The 22,088-nt window shown below is 51.6% G+C and overlaps 2 protein-coding genes across 2 annotated transcripts; one reads left to right on the forward strand and one right to left on the reverse strand.

Annotated features, from left to right (window-relative positions):
• Positions 1-631: 631 nt before the first annotated feature.
• Ackr2 (atypical chemokine receptor 2) lies at positions 632-8,082 on the forward strand. The gene is made up of 3 exons (XM_059267190.1): positions 632-814; positions 4,806-5,017; positions 6,740-8,082. The coding sequence occupies exon 3, from the start codon at positions 6,750-6,752 to the stop codon at positions 7,929-7,931; it is 1,182 nt and encodes a 393-aa protein (XP_059123173.1). The 5' UTR covers positions 632-814; positions 4,806-5,017; positions 6,740-6,749; the 3' UTR covers positions 7,932-8,082.
• Positions 8,083-17,426: 9,344 nt separating this feature from the next.
• On the reverse strand, positions 17,427-19,009 carry LOC131915703 (7-alpha-hydroxycholest-4-en-3-one 12-alpha-hydroxylase). Its single transcript, XM_059269103.1, has one exon. It carries the CDS (start codon positions 18,930-18,932, stop codon positions 17,427-17,429), a length of 1,506 nt encoding a protein of 501 aa, XP_059125086.1. The 5' UTR covers positions 18,933-19,009.
• Between the last annotated feature and the right edge of the window lie 3,079 nt (positions 19,010-22,088).

Consider the following 22,088-nt stretch of genomic DNA (forward strand, 5'->3'; position numbering starts at 1 on the left):
AGCCATGTTGGACAGCGGAACTGACTGGTGGGGGTCGGGGCTGGGATGGAGCCTGGTTTTTGTCTGGTCCCCTCATAGAGACAACTGTCTTAGTGCTGTTCCAAAGACAGAATGAATGATAATGAATGAATGAATGAATGAGTGAGTGGGAGAAGTCCTGAGGACAGACCCTGGCCTGTAGTAAGTGCTGTGTAATTGTAGGGTGTTGTTACACATGCAGCTATAATTTAATAACTGATGGTTTCCCCAGCCCATGATGGAGGGAGGAAGGAGAACCCAATACTGCCCACAGCTCCCTAGAGACGGGCTTCTGGTGCCTGGCACAACCTATCTGTGCAGCTATTCTGGGGTTGGAGGATGCTCCTGCATCTAGCGGCTGAGGCTGCCCCAGTGTGTGTAGCTGCTGCTGGGCCAGGAATATCAAGAATGCCACAACACTGGGCCGAGGGCTCGAGGGGCCATCTGAGGCTGAGAAGAGTGGATCCCAAAAGCCAATCGGGAGTCCCCAGGGGAGGGCCCAATAGGTTGAGGTTCTGTGCTGGTCATGCTCTGGGTCACAGGATCCTGAGGCTGTGCAAAGTTGGCTCCAGCTCTGCCTAGTAGGAAATAAAATCCAAAGGAAAAACTGAGTGAAGAGAGGGAGGAGAAGAGGCAGCCACACCATTTAAATCGCCATCATGTTGCTAATGTTGTTCTGATGTCAGTCCTGCACTCAGGAGTCCTGGAGACTGCTGTCACCCTTGGAGCCCCCAGACTTCGGAGGAGCCAGCTCTGTACCCAGAGGGTGAAGGAAGGCCGGCCAGGACTACCCTGTGTGAGTGCTGGGGACTGGGCAGGGGTGCTGCAGGGAGGGGTGGCTTTGTGGGGTGCTTAAATCAGGGCTTGGTTTCCTGGTCCTGGTCCTGGGCAAGTCAGCAAAGGAACTGTCCACTGGAAGTGACCAGATCGGTTGCTTTTACATTCCAAAAGCTGGGGAGCCTATGAGGTCAGGCTCAACTTGTTTGTTTGAGCAGTCTGTACATTTGGTAGGTTGCGCCATCCACAGCACACTCTGCTGGGATGGATGGAGGTCAGCCCCTTGGGAGACCTACCCACCTGTCCTTAAGAGCTCTTGGCTGGGGCCCGGGGCAGTCGAAGAAGGAGGGATGCCTGTCAGCAGCTCTGGAGTCTGGATCTGTGACTTGGATAAAGGTTTCACAGGCAACTTGAGTTGAGTGTGGGGGTATCCAAGCGAGGAGGACCCCTCACCGTGCATCTGCCACCCTCTCAGTGTCTCCCGCCGCTGGCCACAGTGCTGACTGCTGTGCGGGAGCTCACAGACGTGCCTGCAGGGCCACGTGCCAGCCGCACACCCCCAGGGGCTGGCTCAGCCTTCTGCCTTTTCTCTGGCCTAAGCTTCTCAGGCTGGAAGCTCTACTGTAGGAGCCACGTCCTTCAAATTTAAGCTTGGTCTGTTGGAAGGGGGACCTCAGACTAAGCTATGGCAGCTCCCCCTTGAGTTTCAGTCCACGCAGCTCACCCACGGCTTTTGGAATTGGTGTTACCTCATTATGTCTGTTTCACCCTCTGGAACATGGATGTCACTCTAACTTTGAGCATCCTGTGAGGAAGTTCCAGGCATGCTCAGATCACATGTCATGGCTCACAAAGCCACTTGTCCCTGAAAGTGAGCTCACATGGCACTGCCCACAAGGCCACGTGCCACGTGGATGGAGCTATGCTTTTTTGTTTTTGTTTTTGGAGGCTTTATTTTATTTGAGACAAGGTCTAACGTATCTCAGTCTCACCTTGAATTTTCTGTGTAGCTAAAGATGATCCTGAACTTCTGATCCTCCTACTTAAACCTCCTGAGTTCAGGAATTGAAGGAGTGCACCACACCTATAGAGTGCAGAGGGTCATACCTGCATCGTAGGAAAGAAAGCACTCTGTCAACTAAGCTACAGCCCCAGCGTAAATATAGCAGCATTACTGTCCTACAGATTAATTGCATCTCCCTCTGTGTCTCTAGCTTTATGGGAGGTAAGCTTAGCTGAGTTTGACCTTGCCGGCCCTCTGACTGGAAGCCCTTAAGTGAATCTCTAGATCCCCTAAAGCAGAGTCATCTTTACTACCTGCAAACTTACCCTAAGAAGTGAACAACTCATTCCTCTCAAGGTTCCAGTGAAAATAAGGGAGTTAAAATGACCAGTGCTCACACACCTTCTCGTGAGCTACAGGACTGCACAGTGGCCAGGAAGGCACGTGCCATCCATGGTGTGTACAGGGACATAGTTTCTGAGTCATCCGGGGGATGTTGGAAGTGTTGGGAGAGGCCTGTTGCTTCAGAGGACCTGGAGAGCTTCCCAGAGTGCTCCAGGGAGAGGGAGGCCTTCAGAAGTTGCCAGCCCTGACTTTGATCTAAGCATCTGTTAGGTTGCATATTTGCTAAAGCAAAAGTCAGGGACTTGGAGAAATCAGATCAAGGCCAGGGCTGGCGCTGTGGAGAACAGCGAGGGTGCAGTTATTGGCATTCTGACTGACAAGGCCTGAGCCTCAGAAAGGTTCTCCTCACCTGTACCCCTCCTCAGCTCAACTCCTGAAGCCAGCCCAGGAATGAGAGACACTCAGAGCCTGGAGAAGCCATATGTACAGGAGAGGAGCAGGGGCCCACTAAGGCAGGCACAGAGCCACCTTTGAGGATGGCCAGAAGATGAACTGGGCCTTAAAGAAAACTTCCCAGACATGTGTATGGCTTGTCCAGCATCTAGTCCCCATTCTATTAGATAGGAGCTCAAGGGTGGGGCAGAGGCTGACAGAGATGGAGTGTTCCATGGGAGGGGTGATATTTCCCACCCAGTTCATTCCATCCAGACTCATGGATACTCAGAGTCCCATGAGGGCCTCCTGAGCCAACAGCTCTTTCAAAATTCTTCTTACAAAAATAAAATAATTCAGCCAGAAAGAACTAGGGAAAACAGTGCACCATACATGAAAAGGGTAAAGCCCACACCATATAAGCCCCCTTTAAAAAAGCTGAGTTGTTGCAGTACAGGCCAGCTCTCTAGCACTTGAGAAGCGAGGCTGGAGGATCACTGCAATCCCCCCACTTCTTATGAAAAGAGATTCCCATCCACTAAAAGCATAAATAAATATGAATGTAAGCTGTCACCGAGCATATTAGAAGTTCACCCTAGTTGAATTGGAGAACAGGAAACAAAATACAGATGTTTAGGAGGAATTGATGACCCATTAGCACCACTAGCCCACCAGCCCCTCTGTAGTGGCTCAGCATAACTCCTGCTGAGCACAGATTCATTCTTGTCTCCTTTCCCTCTTTTCCCCAAAGCCCCTCCCGACTGGTGATCAATGCAATGTGTTGGACATAAGGCCTACCCTTGGGTTCTGACAGGGAGTGAGGTTAGTCCTATATCCTTGGTCAGAGAGCCGTCTTCCTCTATGAAGGAAGGTCATCTGCTTTGACTAAGCATGCAGCCTCAAGAGAGACACCTGTGGGGCAGAGAGCAAGAAGGGGACACCCACTTAGCTAGCCAGATAGGCCACATCAGGTGTCAGGCAGACCACCTTAACATCCTCCTCGTTTTCGGTCTCTGTACCTGCCCCTCCCCATCTCTGTCTTTCTGTAGCTTAGTACAGGATTGAGCACAATTTTAAGTTCACTTCACCCATGCTCTAGTTCATGCTATTTTCATGCTTCAGTACATAGCAATGCATAGGTATGGGTGGAGGTTTTCTAGATAAGACCTCAAAAGCACAGGCCAAAATTAGAGGATGGGGTAGGGGGAATGGGGTTATATGAAACACTGCAGAGGGGGAATGGGGTTATATGAAACACTGCAGAGGGGGGATGGGGTTATATCAAACACTGCAGAGGAGAGACTCAACAGAATAATGAGGGATCCTACAGGGTAGCAAAAATATTTATGAATTATTCACCAGACAAGGGATTAATATCGGGAGTATATAAGGACCTTAAGACTACTACCCTCCCCCAAAGCTTTTAAATGAGCAAATGATTAGCTGGGCATAACAGTACATGCCTGCAATCTCAGTGCTTAGGAGACACAGGCAGAAGGATCAGGAGTTCAAGGTCATCCTCTGATACTTGGCAAGTTCAAAACCAAAACAAATCAAAGCAAACAGAACAAAACAAACAAAAGACAAGAGAAGGTGAAGATATTTCTCAAAAGGAGACACACAGTGGTCAATAGTACATGACTGTACTCCCCCAAAGTCAATATTAGTAACCATCAGGGAAATGCAAATCCAACCACTGTGTGGTATCACTCCACTCTAGTAAGGATGAATAATATCAAAAAGACAAAAAGCAGGGGGGCAGAGGCAAGAGCCAGCTCAAAGTGAGCCTAGTCTACACAACTAGTTCCAGGCCAGCCAGGGTTACATAGCTGAGGTTTGGTTTCAAAACAAAAACAAAACAACAAAAGCCCCTGCTGGCTGGGATGCAGAGAAAGGGGAAGGCTCATGCACTGCTGGGGGATGTAAATGAGTGCAGCCACCATGCATTCTGGGCTTAGCCCAAAGGCCCAGGAGTAATGAATGCCCCACCACCATGGCAAGCAGCATGCAGGTTCTCAAAGTTACTGTAAATAGAACCACCAGATGTATGCACATGTGGGAAATGCAGGTCTATGTGAGTTGAGAGATGAGCGGTTTCAGAAGGTGTGGAAGGGGCTGATGAATGGGGTGAGGCTGTAGTCAGCAGAGGAAGAGGAAGGGGAGCTACTGCATGGTACAGTGGCTGCCGATAATTATGCATGCTGTCTATTTCTGTGTGTATTTCTGAAAGCTTGAAGACAGATACTCATCAGAGTAGAAGAGAAGCACCCTTCCCACAACTCTGCAAGAGAGGAGTCGGGGCAACAAGGAGAAAGAATTCTAAGACTAGAGGAAAACCAAAACAGCAGAAGTGGAAAGAGAGCAGAGAAGACCACGAACCAGTTTGAAACTAACGCCAGCTCTCTAGCTGGGCACAGAGAGACCAGACATTGCAGGCACAAGGTAAGCCAGAGTGCAACCAAGCCCAGCTGCTAACAGCTGAGCAAGCCACACTCCTTCCAAGCTTTAAGTACAGTTCGGGGAATTTGCTCAAGAGATGACACCAGCACAGGAAGGCATGCAAAGAAGGAATCCAGGCCACGGCTCTGAAGACTCTAGTCCTGGACACCAGTAAGCCCAGTATAGCCACAAGTCAGGGTCCCTATGGACTAGCTACATTGATTGGTTGGGAGACGGCATGCCAGACACCATGGTGTGGGGGAGAGTGACACAAAGATACAAATCAGCTGAGGAGTTACACAGTTGGGAGCTTAGTCTGTGATGGTGTTATGGGGAGCCCCTCCTGGAGAGACAACCACTCAGACATAGTTTATAGCCAATTGAAAGTCTTTATTCCGGCTGGCTAGGACTGCACTCAGGCATTCAGAACCCAAGAGTAGCACCAAGTGTCCAGATCATGCAGTTTTTGAAGGCAAAACCAACACCTGCCATCTCACTTGGCGGATGCAGCAGGGTGGGGGCGCTTTCCTCAAGCAAGCAGTTTAACAGAAGCCAAGATAAGCAGTTAGCTGGAGGGAGGGGGACTTCTGCACAAGCATGCAGTTTAACAAATTAGTTAGCTGGGGCATCTTGACCTCAGATTTCTTGAATACAATTGGGTAATTTTCTATGACATTCTCCATTGAGGAGATCGAATTGTAGTCAAGCCTAAAATGGCTTCAGCAAGAATATAAGACGGAGGAACCTCGGCAGTGTCTTGCCCTATCACAGTGGAGAGGGGAGCAGAGGGCATGGCAGTCAGTTGACAGAGGCTACCAGCATTTTTTTTTAAATCTGTGTTTTTAAACTAAACCCTATGTAGTTCCAGGTGGCCTGGTCCTGGCTGTTTAAGCCAAGCTTGCTTTTGACTTGCTGCCTCTCTCTGCTTGACCGACTTGCTGCCCCTGAAGCCAGGCTTGAGGGCACTGAAGAGTTGATGACCCTATTCTAGTTCTGAACTCAGTGTCTCGCTGAGTATGGTGGTTGCCCTGTTCTCATACCAGAGGCATTCTGGAAATAGCTTTGGCTTTGGCATTTGCTACACTCCTGGACACATGTGCTAGAAACTTCCAGGCTAAATGTATGCCAACCACAGGCTGTTGAAACCCAGTAGATGACAATGGCCAGATTCTGGCTACTCCATGTTTACATGCTGACAGTACTGAGCCCACATATTAAAAGCCTCTGGAAAAGTGACAGCCCTGGCAAGACAATGCTCCCCTTAACGTGTTCAGTGAGAATGTGGTGTCTGTCTGCACTTCACCTCAGCTTGTACTGTGTACGCTGAGGGGCACTACCTCGGGCTGCTGTGGAGGTGTTTAGTCACAGCCTCAGGAGAGGGTGGGTTATTTCGGCTCAGGGTTTGAGGGGATACAGTCATTTGTGGTTTAGGTTTCTTTTTGCGTTTTCTTTTCAGTCTTTGTGTTTGTATGTGTTTACATGTTCATGTATGTGAGCATGGGAGTGTGCATGTGGATGTCAGAGGACAAACTTAGGTCTCAGTCTTCTTTGCGATTGTGTACCCCAGGCTAGCTGGCCTCTCCCATCTTTTTGTAGGAGCTCTGGGGTTACAGTGTGCTGCTGTGGCTAGCTTTATGTGGGTTCTGGGGATCTGAACTCGGGCCCTCGCGCTCGCACGCTGAGCTGTTCCCCCAGGCCCTCACCGTGGCTTTTTGTTTTCTGCAGAACTTCAGACATGCCCACCAAGGCGTCCCCCCTGCCACTCACCACCACCAGTCCTGAGAACAGCAGCTTCCTCTATGACTATGACTACTTGGATGATGTGACTGTCTTGGTCTGCAGGAAGGATGAGGTCTTGTCCTTTGGGAGAGTCTTCCTGCCAGTCATCTACAGCCTGATCTTCGTGCTGGGCTTGGCTGGGAACCTCCTCCTTCTGGTGGTGCTGCTCCGCTATGTGCCTCGAAGACGCATGATTGAGCTTTACCTGCTGAACCTGGCCGTCTCCAACCTCTTGTTTGTAGTGACGATGCCCTTTTGGGCCATCTCTGTGGCCTGGCATTGGGTTTTTGGCAGTTTCTTGTGCAAGGTGGTGAGCGTTCTCTACACTATTAACTTTTACTGTGGCATCTTCTTCATCACTTGCATGAGCTTGGACAAATACCTGGAGATTGTCCATGCTCAGCCCCTCCACAGACCAAAGACCCGGTTCAGGAACCTGCTCCTCATTGCCATAGTGTGGACCACGGCCCTGGCCATCTCTATCCCAGAAATGGTCTTTGTACAGGTCCACAAGACCTTAGACGGTGTGTGGCATTGTTATGCCGATTTTGGTGGACATGCAACCGTTTGGAAGCTCTACCTGCGCTTCCAGCAGAACCTCCTGGGGTTTCTCCTCCCGCTCTTGGCCATGATCTTCTTTTACTCCCGCATTGGTTGTGTTTTGGTTAGGCTGAGGCCGCCAGGCCAGGGCCGGGCTCTGAGGATGGCCACAACCCTGGTGGTAGCTTTCTTCCTGTTGTGGTTCCCATACAACCTCACTCTGCTTCTGCACTCGCTGCTGGACCTGCACGTCTTTGGGAACTGCCAGCTCAGCCACTATCTGGACTACACGCTGCAGGTGACCGAGAGCCTGGCTTTCTTCCACTGCTGTTTCACTCCCGTCCTCTATGCCTTCTCCAGTCGCCGCTTCCGGCAGCATCTGAAAGCTTTCCTTGCTGTGGTGCTGAGATGGCACCAGGACCCTGGCACTGCCCAGGCCCTGCCATCTAGCTATTCTGAGAGCAGCAGGGTTACTGCCCAAGAAGATATGGTCAGCATGCATGACTTTGGAGAGAGGCCGGCTGACGACTCCCTTAACAAGGGGCCCGTGGGGAATGATTGGCCGAGTGGCCATGGGGAGAGCACTGCTCTCTCTTAGGGCCAGCATGACCATGCTGCTTGCCCAGTGGCTCTCAGCCATCAGCAGGTCTCGCTCACTGCTGCCACTTCCTCCATCTTCCTGGACCCCATGCTGTCTGCCAAATCGCTGCAATGGTCTCCATAATCTCTGCTTCCATCACGTGTGCTTCTGTGGCTTCCTGGGCCCCCAGCAGACAGTGAGGTCAGTCCATGCTTGGGCTTCAAGGGCTATGTGACCAGCCTATGACCTCATCTCTACCACATTCCCTCCTAGTTTCTGGGTTCAGGGCACACACTGACCTCCACTTGTGTTTCTGGAGCATTCCAGGCTCATCCAGTAGGGTGAGTTCAGCTATGCTACCTTCCTGGGCAGTCTTCCCCTTGTGAAGAGTTTGGCTCACTCCTTCACTTCCTGGGGTCTTGGTTCAGATCTCACCTTGTTGGTGAGGTGCCCCATGCTCACTCTACTTAATGCCCTAACTACATACCTGATGCTCTGGATGATCTGCTTCTGCATTTACCGCTCACACTCAGTCCACATTTTCTCCTGTTTGTTGTGTTCACTGGTTACTGCCTTAAGCTGGTCCACCCAGCTGAGCTGCAGAGTAAGGCTCTTAGTGCATGGCTCACTGCTGTACTCCAACCTGCACCACAGAAGCTTGTGCATGGAAGGCATTTAGAAAGTATCTGTGGAGTGTGATCAACAAGTTCTTTCTTTGTGGCGTTTTGGGGAACAGCCACAGGCTGTCCACCCACCAGGGCCCCTTTCTCGGTAACTCAGATGGGAATACACCTTCCTGCCCTTGTCAGAAGCTCCAGAGCTGTAGCCTGAAGGCACTGGAGGTGCTCCAGCCAGAGGACAGCCCAGCAGGTGCGCATCTGGCAGGAGAAAAGCAGAACCCATCCATCTCAGCTCTGGCCTAATCTGGGACCTTCAGTCCTTCTGGGGTCTGTCAGAAGGTCATGTCAAAACACGTGCTGGTGAGAAGGCAACCCCCCAACACATCCTGCTGGGAAAACTGGGTATCCACATGTGGAAGATTAAAACTAGATCCTGTCTCTTATCCGGTACAAAGAGCAGCTAAAAATGGATCAAAGACTTTAGTGTAAGACCCAAAGCTTCGAAACCATGAGGGAAAAGCACAGGGAAAACAACTACAGACATCATCAGAGGCAAGGGCTTTCTGAGCCAAGTTCCAATAACCCAGGAAATACAAGCAGGAACCGAGAAGCAGGACTGCATGGACTTGGATGGAGCTACACTCTCTGAGGCACAGGGACAGCGGTGTCTTTTTTAACCCGACTGGCTTTGGCCTGACAGGGCCAATATCCAGACTGCATGGGGAACTGAAAAATTGACAAGGTCAAAAAATCCAATAAAAAAAATGGATGAATAATTTGAACAGACATTTCTCAAAAGAAGAACAGATGCTCAATAAATACACAAAAAATACTCTGCATTCTTGTCCATCACAGAAACACAAATCAGAATGACATTGCAGTCCTGCTTTGCCCAGGTCAGACAGCTGTTACCAGATAAGCAACCAGAACAGCAGAACCATGAACTCTGGTGGGACAGGGAGGAAAACGGACCCTTATAGAACGCTGTTGGGTGAACCATACAGTCGCTGTGGGCTGAAATTTGTTGGTTCCTTAAAACCTAAAACTAAAATTGCTAATGATCCATCATATACACACTGTAGAGTATTACCCAGCCTTGAAGAAGAGGAGGAGAAGCCGGAAAATGGATGGAGTACTGGCATAAGCCAGACTTAGAAAGACGAGTATCCCTTATTTCCTCTAATTTGTGGAAACCAAGACAAAAGAGAGTACACTGAAAGTAGGAGAGGGCAGAAAGAGGAAGCCACCACGAGTGGATTTGGACAAAGCATGACATACACATGTATGGAAAAGTCACAGGGTGAGTTCATAACTGCAGCAATAATAAGCTTTGCTTGGCATAGAAGCCAGTATGCATGTGCCAGTGTATGGAAATAAGAGGACAGACTCATGTGCCATTTCTCAGGTGCCATTCACCTTTGTTGTTTTTGAGACAAGGTCTTTCCCTGATTGAGACTGGTCCCTGTCTCCCCCTTCCCCGAGGTTGTGCTTGTGTGTGCACAGGCTCTGGAGTGCACTCAGGTCCCGGCCCCTGTGGGCTTCACTGACTGCTGCGCTTCACCCCAAGGCCGGCGCTTTCTCAGGAGCGTCTAGACATCTGCACCCTCCAGCTCCTCCAGCTCCTGAACACCCACCACTCCATGCTGCTGTCTGCACACCTGACCTGTCTGCCCTGCCCTGCTTCCTGTGTAACAAAGCTTGCTTCTGGTCAGGTGTGACCCCCTCATCTCCTGAGCTGACCCCACTTGTTCTGGAAAAGGTTGCCCTGCCCCATGCTCTGGGTGGAATCCTAGACTGTCCTGATTTGGGTCAGTGTCCTCTGAGTTCCACGTGTTGAGGTGTTCCTGCTGAGTAATGGTGCAATCTCTAGAAGGTGGGGCCTCAGAGCAGGTCCTTAGGCAACTGGGAGCATGCCTTTGAAGGGAATGATGGGACTTCAGGCTTCTCCACCCCCAGTGTTTTGCTCCGTGGCTTATGAGTTGAGTGGTGTGCTCACTCATGCTATTGCCATCTGGTGCAACCTGAGCCAAAAATAAACCTTTTCTCTTTGACCATTACTGATCTTGGGTCCTCTGTTGCAGTGACATGAAGCTGAATAATGCACAGAACAATTACAATTTTATATTTTCATGACCACAGTGATTCTTTTGGGATGGACATGTGACCTAGGCAGTCAGCAGGATGAAGGCAACTGGAACATGGTGGAATAGAGGCACGGAACTAGAACTAGAGAGGGTGTGAGATCTGGTGCTTCAAGAAGTGAAGTGAGTGAGCAGACTCTGGGGGCCCCAGAATCACGGCTCACTGGTGCTCATCCCGATTCCCCAGTGCTGGCTTGGCACACACTCCCGTACTCCCCCACCTCGTGGGCCCAGCTACTTTGTTGTTTGCAACCTTAAGACTTCTTTTTCTTTTTCTTTTTTGGTTTTTCGAGACAGGGTTTCTCTGTGTAGCTTTGTGCCTTTCCTGGATCTTGCTCTGTAGACCAGGCTGGCCTCAAACTCACAGAGATCCACCTGCTTCTGCCTCCCGAGTGCTGGGATTAAAGGTGTGTGCCACCACTGCCCCGCAACCTTAAGATTCTTGACCAATCGATACTCCCTGCCACCCAGTGCATGCTTGTTACCCTTCTCTAGGGAACCTTCAGCCCCCAAGACTTCCCCAACCTCATAGAACCCCTTACAGCCTGTTCACATCCTACAACTCTTGTCTTGCACAACCAAGTACAAAGTGTGGCACACAGGAAAGGAAACTCCCAGTTAAGTGAAGTGGAGGGTAGGATGGTAGATGGCTGAGTTCCCAGACAGCAGACAGCAGAGACGGCCATATGTAACATCTTCATTCCACAGGCTGCTCCAGAGCTTGGGGTGCAGTCAGTGCTCACTGAGTACTTTAGGGGTGTTTTAGTTCGTTTTCTCATGGGCACAAAGGCGCTTAAGGAAGGAAGGAAGGAAGGTTTCTTTGGTTTGTAGTTTGAGGGTACAGTATTGGTTTAAATATTGTGGCAACTCCATGTAGTTAAAAGGGAGGTTTATTTTGTGGGGTAACTTACAAATGAAGGGGTAGGTTACAGGGTCTGGGAAAGGTGTCCTCTCTCGGTTCCGCCTTGTAGGCGTGACAGTTACCGAAGCCTCAATAGGGGTGGTACTTCCAGGTCAAAGCTGGAATGGCTACCCACTACAGTCCATCGTGGGGGAAGTCATGGCGGCAAGGGTGTGAGGTGGTTGCTCACATCGCATCTGCAGTCAGGAGGCAGAGAGAGAGGAACACTGGTGTTCAGCTCTGTTCCTACCCTGGCCACAGAGTGGTGCCTCCCACAGTCAGTGCAGGTTTTCTACCTCAGTTAATCTGATCTACAAACTCCTTCACACATGCCTACAAGTTAGAGTCTACCTCCTGTCAAGTTTCTCCTCTTCTCATTTTCCTCCCTCCTCCTTCCTCCTCTCTCCCTCTCTCCCTCCTTCCCTCCTTCCTCCTCTCTCCCTCCTTCCCTCCTTCCTCCTCTCTCCCTCCTCCCCTCCTTCCTCCTTCCTCCTCTCTCCCTCCTCCCCTCCTTCCTCCTTCCTCCTCTCTCCCTCCTCCCCTCCTTCCTCCTCTCTCCCTCCTCCCCTCCTTCCTCCTTCCTCCTCTCTCCCTCCTCCCCTCCTTCCTCCTTCCTCCTCTCTCCCTCCTCCCCTCCTTCCTCTTCTCTCCCTCCTCCCCTCCTTCCTCCTTCCTCCTCTCTCCCTCCTCCCCTCCTTCCTCCTCTCTCCCTCCTCCCCTCCTTCCTCCTTCCTCCTCTCTCCCTCCTCCCCTCCTTCCTCCTCTCTCCCTCCTCCCCTCCTTCCTCCTCTCTCCCTCCTCCCCTCCTTCCTCCTCTCTCCCTCCTCCCCTCCTTCCTCCTTCCTCCTCTCTCCCTCCTCCCCTCCTTCCTCCTTCCTCCTCTCTCCCTCCTCCCCTCCTTCCTCCTTCCTCTTCTCTCCCTCCTCCCCTCCTTCCTCCTCTCTCCCTCCTCCCCTCCTTCCTCCTCTCTCCCTCCTCCCCTCCTTCCTCCTTCCTCCTCTCTCCCTCCTCCCCTCCTTCCTCCTCTCTCCCTCCTCCCCTCCTTCCTCCTCTCTCCCTCCTCCCCTCCTTCCTCCTCTCTCCCTCCTCCCCTCCTTCCTCCTTCCTCTTCTCTCCCTCCTCCCCTCCTTCCTCCTCTCTCCCTCCTCCCCTCCTTCCTCCTTCCTCTTCTCTCCCTCCTCCCCTCCTTCCTCCTCTCTCCCTCCTCCCCTCCTTCCTCCTCTCTCCCTCCTCCCCTCCTTCCTCCTCTCTCCCTCCTCCCCTCCTTCCTCCTCTCTCCCTCCTCCCCTCCTTCCTCCTTCCTCCTCTCTCCCTCCTCCCCTCCTTCCTCCTCTCTCCCTCCTCCCCTCCTTCCTCCTCTCTCCCTCCTCCCCTCCTTCCTCCTCTCTCCCTCCTCCCCTCCTTCCTCCTCTCTCCCTCCTCCCCTCCTTCCTCTTCTCTCCCTCCTCCCCTCCTTCCTCCTCTCTCCCTCCTCCCCTCCTTCCTCCTCTCTCCCTCCTCCCCTCCTTCCTCCTCTCTCCCTCCTCCCCTCCTTCCTCTTCTCTCCCTCCTCCCCTCCTTCCTCCTTCCTCCTCTCTCCCTCCTCCCCTCCTTCCTCCTCTCTCCCTCCTCCCCTCCTTCCTCCTCTCTCCCTCCTCCCCTCCTTCCTCCTCTCTCCCTCCTCCCCTCCTTCCTCCTCTCTCCCTCCTCCCCTCCTTCCTCCTCTCTCCCTCCTCCCCTCCTTCCTCCTCTCTCCCTCCTCCCCTCCTTCCTCCTCTCTCCCTCTCTCCCCCCTTCCCTCCTTCCTTCCCCTCTACCTCTTTCCTTCTCTTTTGTTTTTTGATTTCTTACTAATTTTTTTTTGAACGAGTGGTTGATGAACAGAGAATTGAGCAGGAAGACAATGTCCCACCCAGTTCTTTTCTCTGAGTTTAGTAACAGTGTGCCCCCCACCCTCGCGCGCGCACACACACATACACGTGCACATGCACCTATGCATTCATATATACAATCATCGCATACACACGCACACGCATGTGCGTGCCCAGTTGTTCCTCCATGTGCCTGACTTATCTATAGTGTTTTTTATTCTGTGTGTTCCCCACACCCACCTCGCTCAGCTCTGATGCCTTCAGGTCTCTCTGTACAAGGTCCCAGATTCTTTATGTCAGGAGGGACTCCAGGCTCCCTCAGTTCTTGTCTGTAGTTGGTAATGTGTCTAAAAACATGGAGGAAGGGTATTAGACTCCTGAAACCACGCATACCAGGCAGACTGATGAGATACAGCTCACATATGGCAATAGGACCAAGGTCTCCCCAGTCCCTGACTTTGTGCCCAAGATGCACAGATGGGATGGGACACAGCATGCCAGGCGTGGAAGTTCAGGGGCCTTGTTGCCAGCCTTGGTGATGTATGTGTACCTGTCTGGGACATCCATGCACATGTCTGTGTCTGCCAGTGTGTTGTATGGGCTGTGTACAACACATATAGCTGTGGATGTAGATCTGCGATGAATGCGTATCTAATGTGTGCCCACTGGCTTTCTAACTGTTCCTAATTGTCTGTGTACACTGGGTATGCACTTCCTGGGAAAGAGCCTCAGAGTCAACAGTGGCCTGAGGAGCACTGGCCACAGACACACATTACTGCTTAGGTTATAGGGACCCTGTGTAGCAACTCTCCAACAGCCCAGGCCAAGGCACAGCCTCCCCTCTCCACTCTACTCCCAAGCCTGTGCATTGCTCCACTCTCTGCTCTTCTACCAGGCCTGCCAAGCCTGGCTCCCTGTGGCACCACCTAGCCTTAGCCAGCAGTCTCCGGCGGGCCTCTGTATGCACCTGACCACCAGGATCAGAGGCAAGGTGGACTCTCCTCTGTGCTGGCTCAGGGAGCGGGCAGGAGTGACTGCCTGCAGTAAGCTGCTGGTCCCTCGGCTCTGTGCCGTGAGACTGGCATGTTCACTGCGGTGACCACATGGGGAAAAAACTTTTCCTTTTCAGGTGACCAAAAACCACTGTAGGAGAGTTGTTTTACTTTATATTGTTTTGGCTTTGTGGATTTTTTTTTGTGTGACAAGCTCTTATTGTGAAACCTAGGCTGCCTTTGAAAATGAATCCTCCTGCCTCAGACTCCTGAGTGCTGGGTCCCTGTGTGTGCCTCCACACCCAGCTGAGAAGACATCTCTGATCTTGTTTTATTGTAAGCTGTCTCCAGAGAGAATCCATTTGTTGCTCTTTCCTTAGAGGTTCTGAGGGGAAGGAGGTGAGAGGTGCAGGGATGAGGAAGGGCACAGCACTGCTGGGCTGGGCCAGTGTGACTAGGTGTACCCTCAGGCCTCCTCTGCCTGGACTGTCTCCATCCCTCTGGGGAGGGGACTCAGAACCACAGGTACCTCAGGGCTACCCATGCAAGCAGGCAGGCACTGGGATTCTCCTGCATAGCCAAGTTTCCTGGGAGATCCCTGTATGTGGGATAGAGCACCTCTGATTGCCTCAGACCTGACCACTGATCATCTTGGTCTTTCACACAACCTTCTGGAGGAGAGTTTTCTGGGGGGCTGACCAGGCCATTTGCTGCTGAGAGCTTCTGGTCCTGACCCAGGGGACTCAGGCCCTCAGCATGCTTGGTCGGTTCACAGACCAGGATCCTGTTTCATGTTCCCCTGGATATGTGGAAAGGGAGAGGACACAGCAAAGAGGGCCTGGCAAGGCCACAGAGATTGCCCCCTTCCCCTGCCCATTGGACTAGACACGGGGGCTGGCTGAATGGGAGGCCATTGGTAAGCTCACCATTGTGACCCTCAGCCTCCCACCCCAGGCCTCCTCTCATGTCCCTGTCCATCTCCTCTCCTTGTGTTCCTGGCCTTGTAGAAGTGGGTAGGTTATCTTAATGCTCATGGCCGGGTAGGGGCTCTATGAGATTGACCTTACCATCCAGGAAAGGTGGGTCTTGGTCCAGGGTCACACAGCTAGTTGGAGACATCTTGCCCACAGTTTGGGCCTCTGCCTGCTGCTGCAGCAATGCTCAGCAGGGCAGAAGAGGTGGCCTAAAGGGACACGGAGCAGTGTTAGGGAAGCCGCCCTGCCTGGGCCCTGCGGTGGTGAGGTTATCTGTGCTGCCCTGACCCACCTTTCCCAGGATCCTCTATCCAGCTACAGTTGTTCCCCAGCCTGTCCTAGTCCCAGCCAGGCCCTGCTACCAGACAGCCACAGCTCCGGTAGCAACACTTGCCCACTTCCCAACCCGGGAAGCATGTCTAGCCCTGAGGTCACCTGTGTTTCATGCACCAGGTCACGGAAGGGCAGGATATGTTTGAGTACAGAGTGAAGTTGCCAAGGCTGGAAATCAAGTTTCTACGATGGAATACTTATTTAGAGAATTGGTAGGCAGAGATAAATGGACACATTACCATACTCCGATGGGCTAATTTCTTGGTTCTGGTGGTTCTGGGTCCCCTCCATGAGGACGGATGGTGACAGTCCAGGCAGAGGAGACCCAAGGGTACTAGTCACTGGGCCTAGTCACGCTGGCCCAGCCCAGCAGTGCTGTGCCCCTTTCTTCATCCCTGCACCTCTCACCTCCTTCCCCTCAGGCTCTCCAAGGACAAATCCTTGATGGACTTGAATCTGGGCCAGGAGCAGGAAGAGGAAACCAAGATATTGACAGCAATGATATAGCCCAGGTGTGCTGGGATGTCTAAACAATGTTAGCGGAGCCCAAGGGGCCCAAGGCCATGCTGGGGTGGGGAGATGGAAATCCAAGAAGGCTGGTAACCGGTACTGGGCTTGAAGCGAAAGCTATGCCTCTGCTTTGGGACGGCTGCATTGCAGAGATCTGCTGGAGATGAAGCATGCAGATGACGGGTGCATGAAGGTGATGAGGAGCAGGAAGACGAAACGGTGGCCGCCAGAGACACTTTCTGAAAAGGGCCTTGGAAAGCTGTGTGAACAAAGGGTGAGGCTGGTGTGGAAACAGGCAGAGGCTACAGGGCTGAGAATCTCAGCAGAGGTGGGCAGGAAGTGATCTTTCAGAGGCATTACAGGGCTTGAGCAGACAGAACTGGGCCTGATGGTCTGTGATGGGGAAGGTGAGGTGCTTGGTGTCTGCTCTGGGTCGTGGGTGAAGGGCCATCTTGAGCAGAGAGGCTGGGGAGTAGGGAAGGAAGCCGTTTACCAGAGTGTGGGATGGATGCCGAGTTCTGCACGGGCTGTGAGATCCCACGGGGAGATGGAAGGCATGGAGGTAGAGAAAACACTCAGTGGTGTTCTTGGGAACCATGGGGAGAAGATGCAGAGAAGAGAAAGGGGCAGGAGGGGGCACCTTGAGTGGCCCCCATGTCAAATGTGGTGGTTCTGAGACTGTGGCTAGACCACTTTCAAAAGCACTCAAGAGTTTGATGACAGGACACAAGAACGCAAAGCACCAGATGAGTCTCTCTGAAACTGTTTAAGTTCTAGTTCTTTGGAAACTCTGGGCTAAGAGATACACACTGGAAAACAACCTTCACCTTTAATCCTTTGCTCTCTCTCAGGGCATCTATTAGGGAATTAACAATCACATGCATGGCTTGACTGAACAACATCTCTAGAGTCTGAACCCATAGGATGTGGAGTAAAGGGCACCGAATAAAGCAGGCAGGAGGGGTTGAGGCAGTGTTCGCAAGATGCCATTTGACTCATGGGTGCTCCTCCTGAGAGGAGGGTCTGGCAAAATCCACTGGGGAAGCAGCATCTTTCAGGGAGCATGACAACCTATGAGATGTTCAGGAGGCAGGAGAGCAAGGATCCTAGGGAGAGGTAGGGATGCCGCAGAGCCAGAAGGATGGCTGTCCAGTGCCACTCTGGACTGCAGAGTGTGGTGAGGCCTATGAGCTCACGGCATGGGCTTCAGGCGGTAGCGGAAGCGCACCTCGTGGCTAGGCTGTGAGGTGCCGAAGCCCCAGCGCCTTGGGTCAATAGGGGGCACAGGCATGTCGGGGTCCACCAGCTCCAAGTCAAAGTACATGACCATAAGCAAGACAAAGATCTTCATCTCACTGAGGGCAAAGAACCTGCCGGGGCAGATGGAGATGCCCGAGCCCCAAGGCATGTTGTAATGGTGGATCTTCTTGCCTGACTTGTAGAAGTCCACTTTCCGGGTACCATCAGGATTGAGGAACCGATCATACTTGAAGGCTGTGGGCTCAGGGTGGATGTCAGGGTCCATGTGCACTGAGAGGTAGGGGAAGAGAGCCACCTTATCTCCACGACGGATCTGGTACTCTTGCCCGCTGGCCATCTTTAGGATGTAATTTTTCTGCACCACCCTGAGGAGAGTGGGGGTAGCACCCAGTCGCAGAGTCTCCTCCATCACACTGTCCAACACCGGGGTGCATTTCAGAGCACTGAGCGTGAAGGCGAAGGACTTCTTGGCTTCCAACCTGGCCTCACCCAGGACCCGGGTGGCTTCCTCTTGCACAGCCTTCATGGCATTCTGATGCTTTAGCAAGAATAAGAGGGCCCAGAAACAGGTTGGCCCTGTGTTCCCCTGGGAGGCCCAGAGCATCATAAAGTTAAATTTGTCCTGCATGGATGAATCTACTCCTTCCTCCCTCAGAAACTGAAGCATGCAGCTTAACCAGTTACTTATGCCGTCTTTCTCCAGGTTTTGCTCCACAGAGAGTCTCTGGTGGAAGAGATGCTGGAGTTGGCTCATTTCTACCCACTCCCGGGGCCCCAGCAGGGAGTAGACAAACCTGGGGAAAAGAAGATCAAACCTGCGGAACTTGGTGAACAGCTCCTCGGCTTCCTGCAGATCCTGCACCTTGTCTTTGGTGTAGCCAAACAAGCTCAAGAAGCCAGCCTCGAACAAGACTCTGTAACAGAAGTGAAAGAGGCCATCTTCACGCCAGGAACTGGCATCCAGACTCGGGCCTTTGGGCCCTAGCATCACCAAGGACAGACTGTCCAGCATGGCCTTGTTGAGGTCCTCCAAGCCTCGTCCCATCAGATGCTTAGTACTGGCTGAGTGTACCATCTGGTCGTCCCCATTGATGGACTGGTATCCAAACACCTTTAGCACCAGTTCCTGTGCATACTTCCTGAAGTCTAGTGTTTTCTGTGTGTCCTTAATGATGGGGCCAAAGGAGAGGGGGTCCATGACAAAGGTGAAGTACTGACCCCCTAGCTGCACTGTGAACACATCCCCGTGCTTGGCCCGCATTTCCTTCAAGAATTCAAACATATTCTTCCGGAAAGCCATGGCATGACCCAGCCAGGGTATGAAACCTTTGTCCAGAGGCGGCTCCTGGGGCCTGCGGTGCCTGAGCAGCATGGACAGACACAGGCATCCCACAATGGCTGTGAGCAGGGCTCCCAGCACTGGACCCCACAGTACCATGGCCAGACTCCAGCTGAGCTCTGCACAGTCCCGTCGGCTCAGCTCTTGTCAGCTCTCCAGTGCTGGCTTTATGTGGCCTTCAGAAGTCGGGAATGCAAAGGTCCGTGCCCTTGGACCTTGCTCTGTAACTGTGGCTGTGGTAAATAACTCTAGTTAGCTAGCACCTAGGAAAAAAATGTTATTCCAATTTAACACATGACGCAACAGAGCCTGGTCAGGTAAGAGGAGGAGGGGTTTACCACAAAGAAGGTAAAAGAAAAGCCTCGAACTATGGCCGCAGGTTGTGTGCCCACCGCACTTTGCTCTGACCTTTCAGATGCAGATCTGGCATGTTATCTCTGTGCCTGCCTGGAGTCCACCCTACCAACCACTCACTCTTCTTCACTCACACATCAATTTATTTGCTAGCTCTTTCACTAAATGTCCAAGTCTCTTTCCTCATCTTTTAAACTTGTGTGTGTGTGTGTGTGTGTGTGTGTGTGTCTGTGTGTCTGTGTGTGTGTGTGTGTAGGCGACGTACATGGTTGACACTGATATCTTCCTCTGCTTTCATCTTAGTTTTAAAATTTACCACGTTGATCTTTTCTTTCTTTTTAAAGATTAGTCTATTTTTATTTATGTATATGCATGTTTGCCTGCTTATATGTATGTTTACCACATGCATGCCTGGTGCTGGTGGAAGCCAAAAAAGGTCATTGTATCTCCTGAAACTGGAATGGTTTTGAGCCACCATGTGGGTTCTGGGAACAGAACCTGAGTACTCTGCAAGAGCAGCCAGTATTCTTAATCTCTGTGCCATCTTCCCATCCCCAATATTTATTATTATTATTATTAAATTATGTGTAGATGTGTGTGTGAGTGTGTGTGTGTGTGTGTGTGTGTGTGTGTGTATGTGTGTGTACGTACATGTGAGTGCTGGAGGCCAGAAGAACTGGGTTGCCTTGAACTGGAGTAACACATGGTTGTCAGCCGCCTGATATGGGTGCTGGGAACTGAATTTGGGTTCTCTGGAAAAGCAGAAAATGCTATTAACTGATGAGCTACTTCTCTAGCCCCTGTAACTTATTTCTTGAGGCAGGATCTTACCCTGAACTTGGAGTTCACTGACTGACTTCATTGGCTGGCCACTGAGCTCCCAGGATCCTTCTGTCTCTACCTCTTGATGCTGGGGTTACAGGAATCAATGAGCCTGGCCTGTTATGTAGGTGCCAAGGATTCAGACTCAAACTTTCCCACTGGGCTGTCTCCCTAAACACCCCATCCCCCACTTTCGTTGTCAGGACTCAATGTTCCCATTTCTGGTAGGTCCCCATTCCAGGTAGTTATGGGCCCCACAGGACCTCTTCCTGTGTGGAAACAATAGCTCCCATTGGTGCTTTGGGGAGGCAGAAGAGAGAACTCACAAAAGCACTCAGGACAGTGTCTGGCTCAGATTAGTATTCTCTCTATGTCAGTTCTTGTCATAAATCCTTGTCACCTACTTTGGCCCCTCCCCTGGTGCCCGTGGCAACTGTGTGTCCTTTCCTGGGGTTTCCTTTTCCTTTGGTTTCAAAGATGCTTTCAGATGAAGCAGATTCTTAATGGTCATGTTTGCTTCTAGCTCTCTGAACAGTCAACGATCAGTGTGTGCCCATCCAAGGTGACCGGTAAAGCTTTAGGCCTGAGGCCAGCTGAGCAGCTGTCAGGGTGTGAACTCCATCATGGGGCGTGGTGTTAATGAATCCATCTGTGGGAGCCAGAGAACTTCCTAGACTGGGGGCGATTCAAGCAGAGTCTCAGGCTCTCATCCCAGAGCTCCTCATCTGGACTTGCCCTTGGGACCTTGCCAGTGCAGCTCTCAAACACAAGGATAGACTCCCTCCTGTGCTATAACTTGTCAGGGACACAGCAACCTCAGTGCCTTGTTTCACTATAGCTCAGTATCCAGTGGGAAGACTAGACTCCCTCTACTCAATGGTCATTCCCTCTGACCGCTGCCCTGCCTTGGGCTTTGGAAGTAAACCAAGCATTGTTTAAGAGTCTCCATGAGTCTCTTGCCACCAGGCTTACCAGAGGAGAGAGTTGTAACCCTGAGACAGAAGCTCATACTGCCCTGGGTTAGTTCTGCTCGCCATATCTACACAAAACAGATCTTATTTCAAAAGAAACACCAAAATTTATTCTGGAGTAATATATGAGTGACCATGACCCAGGAACACAGATTCAATTTGCCTCAAATACCATGTTTCGATGTGGCAACAATTTAATGAGGTCTTTGTAGGACTAGAGCAAAGAACATTCTATGAGTCCAAGGCACTTGTGAAGCGCTCAGTGGGAGCCGCAGGTGGGCAGGTTCACAGAGTGAAGGGGTCTCTGCTGCTGGCCTCAGGAGCTCTCTGATGGCAGGTTCAGGTTTTGGACTAGGGAAACTCAGGGGTCTGCTTGTACACTCTGACAGGACTGTGAGCTATGCGTAGCTACTTAGGGGCCAACAAACCCCAAGATAATTTGTCTCTGGACCTGCAACATTACAGTTCTTCACACCCACTAAAGTTTTAACCAGCCAGTTCATCTGAATGTGTGCATTCTGTTATACAACAGAACGTGTGGCTTTCTTTTTCTGGAAACTTCTAAACTATTTTCTAACTTCCTAACTCATGAATAACGACTTGGGTTCCTCAGACCATTAGTCCATATACCCTGTTGTCTTCTGCCTTGAGTTCTCCCTGTCAAGGAGCAGGAACCACCACACTCTGCCTCCAAGAAGTCCTCTGTGATTGCAGTCATAGAAAGTGATAAGTCTTTTTGCACCCTGATAGGCCTCTCTGCCGACACAGCAATCCAAATCATACCGAACCAGGAAAAGCCCAAGTTTAATGGGTAAAATGTTCCCGGGTGATTCCCTGGCCCCCCAGAGAGGAGACTGGGATGGGAGATCAGAAGAACCACATGTCTGTTTTCTGGTATGCAGCTTATATACCCTGTGGGAGTGGTCTTGAGCATCTCTGAGGGAGGAGCTGTGTTTGGTGGGCTTTGAAGGGGCGGGTTTGGGGAAAGAGATGGGGAGGGGAGTTGAAGTGGATCTTCCACCAGACTCCTTTTCAAACATTCCAGACTCTTTGGGTATAGGGATGCCAGGGTGCCAGGGATTGAGGTGGAGCTCCAACTCAAACAGAA

Source organism: Peromyscus eremicus, chromosome 7 (genome assembly GCF_949786415.1).
Source record: "Peromyscus eremicus chromosome 7, PerEre_H2_v1, whole genome shotgun sequence".
Taxonomy (NCBI): domain Eukaryota; kingdom Metazoa; phylum Chordata; class Mammalia; order Rodentia; family Cricetidae; genus Peromyscus; species Peromyscus eremicus.

What these genes read in the sequence shown, in the direction of transcription:
- Ackr2 (XM_059267190.1), top strand. Translation starts at nt 6,750, where the DNA reads ATGCCCACCAAGGCGTCCCCCCTGCCACTCACCACCACCAGTCCTGAG.
- LOC131915703 (XM_059269103.1), bottom strand. Translation starts at nt 18,932, where the DNA reads ATGGTACTGTGGGGTCCAGTGCTGGGAGCCCTGCTCACAGCCATTGTG.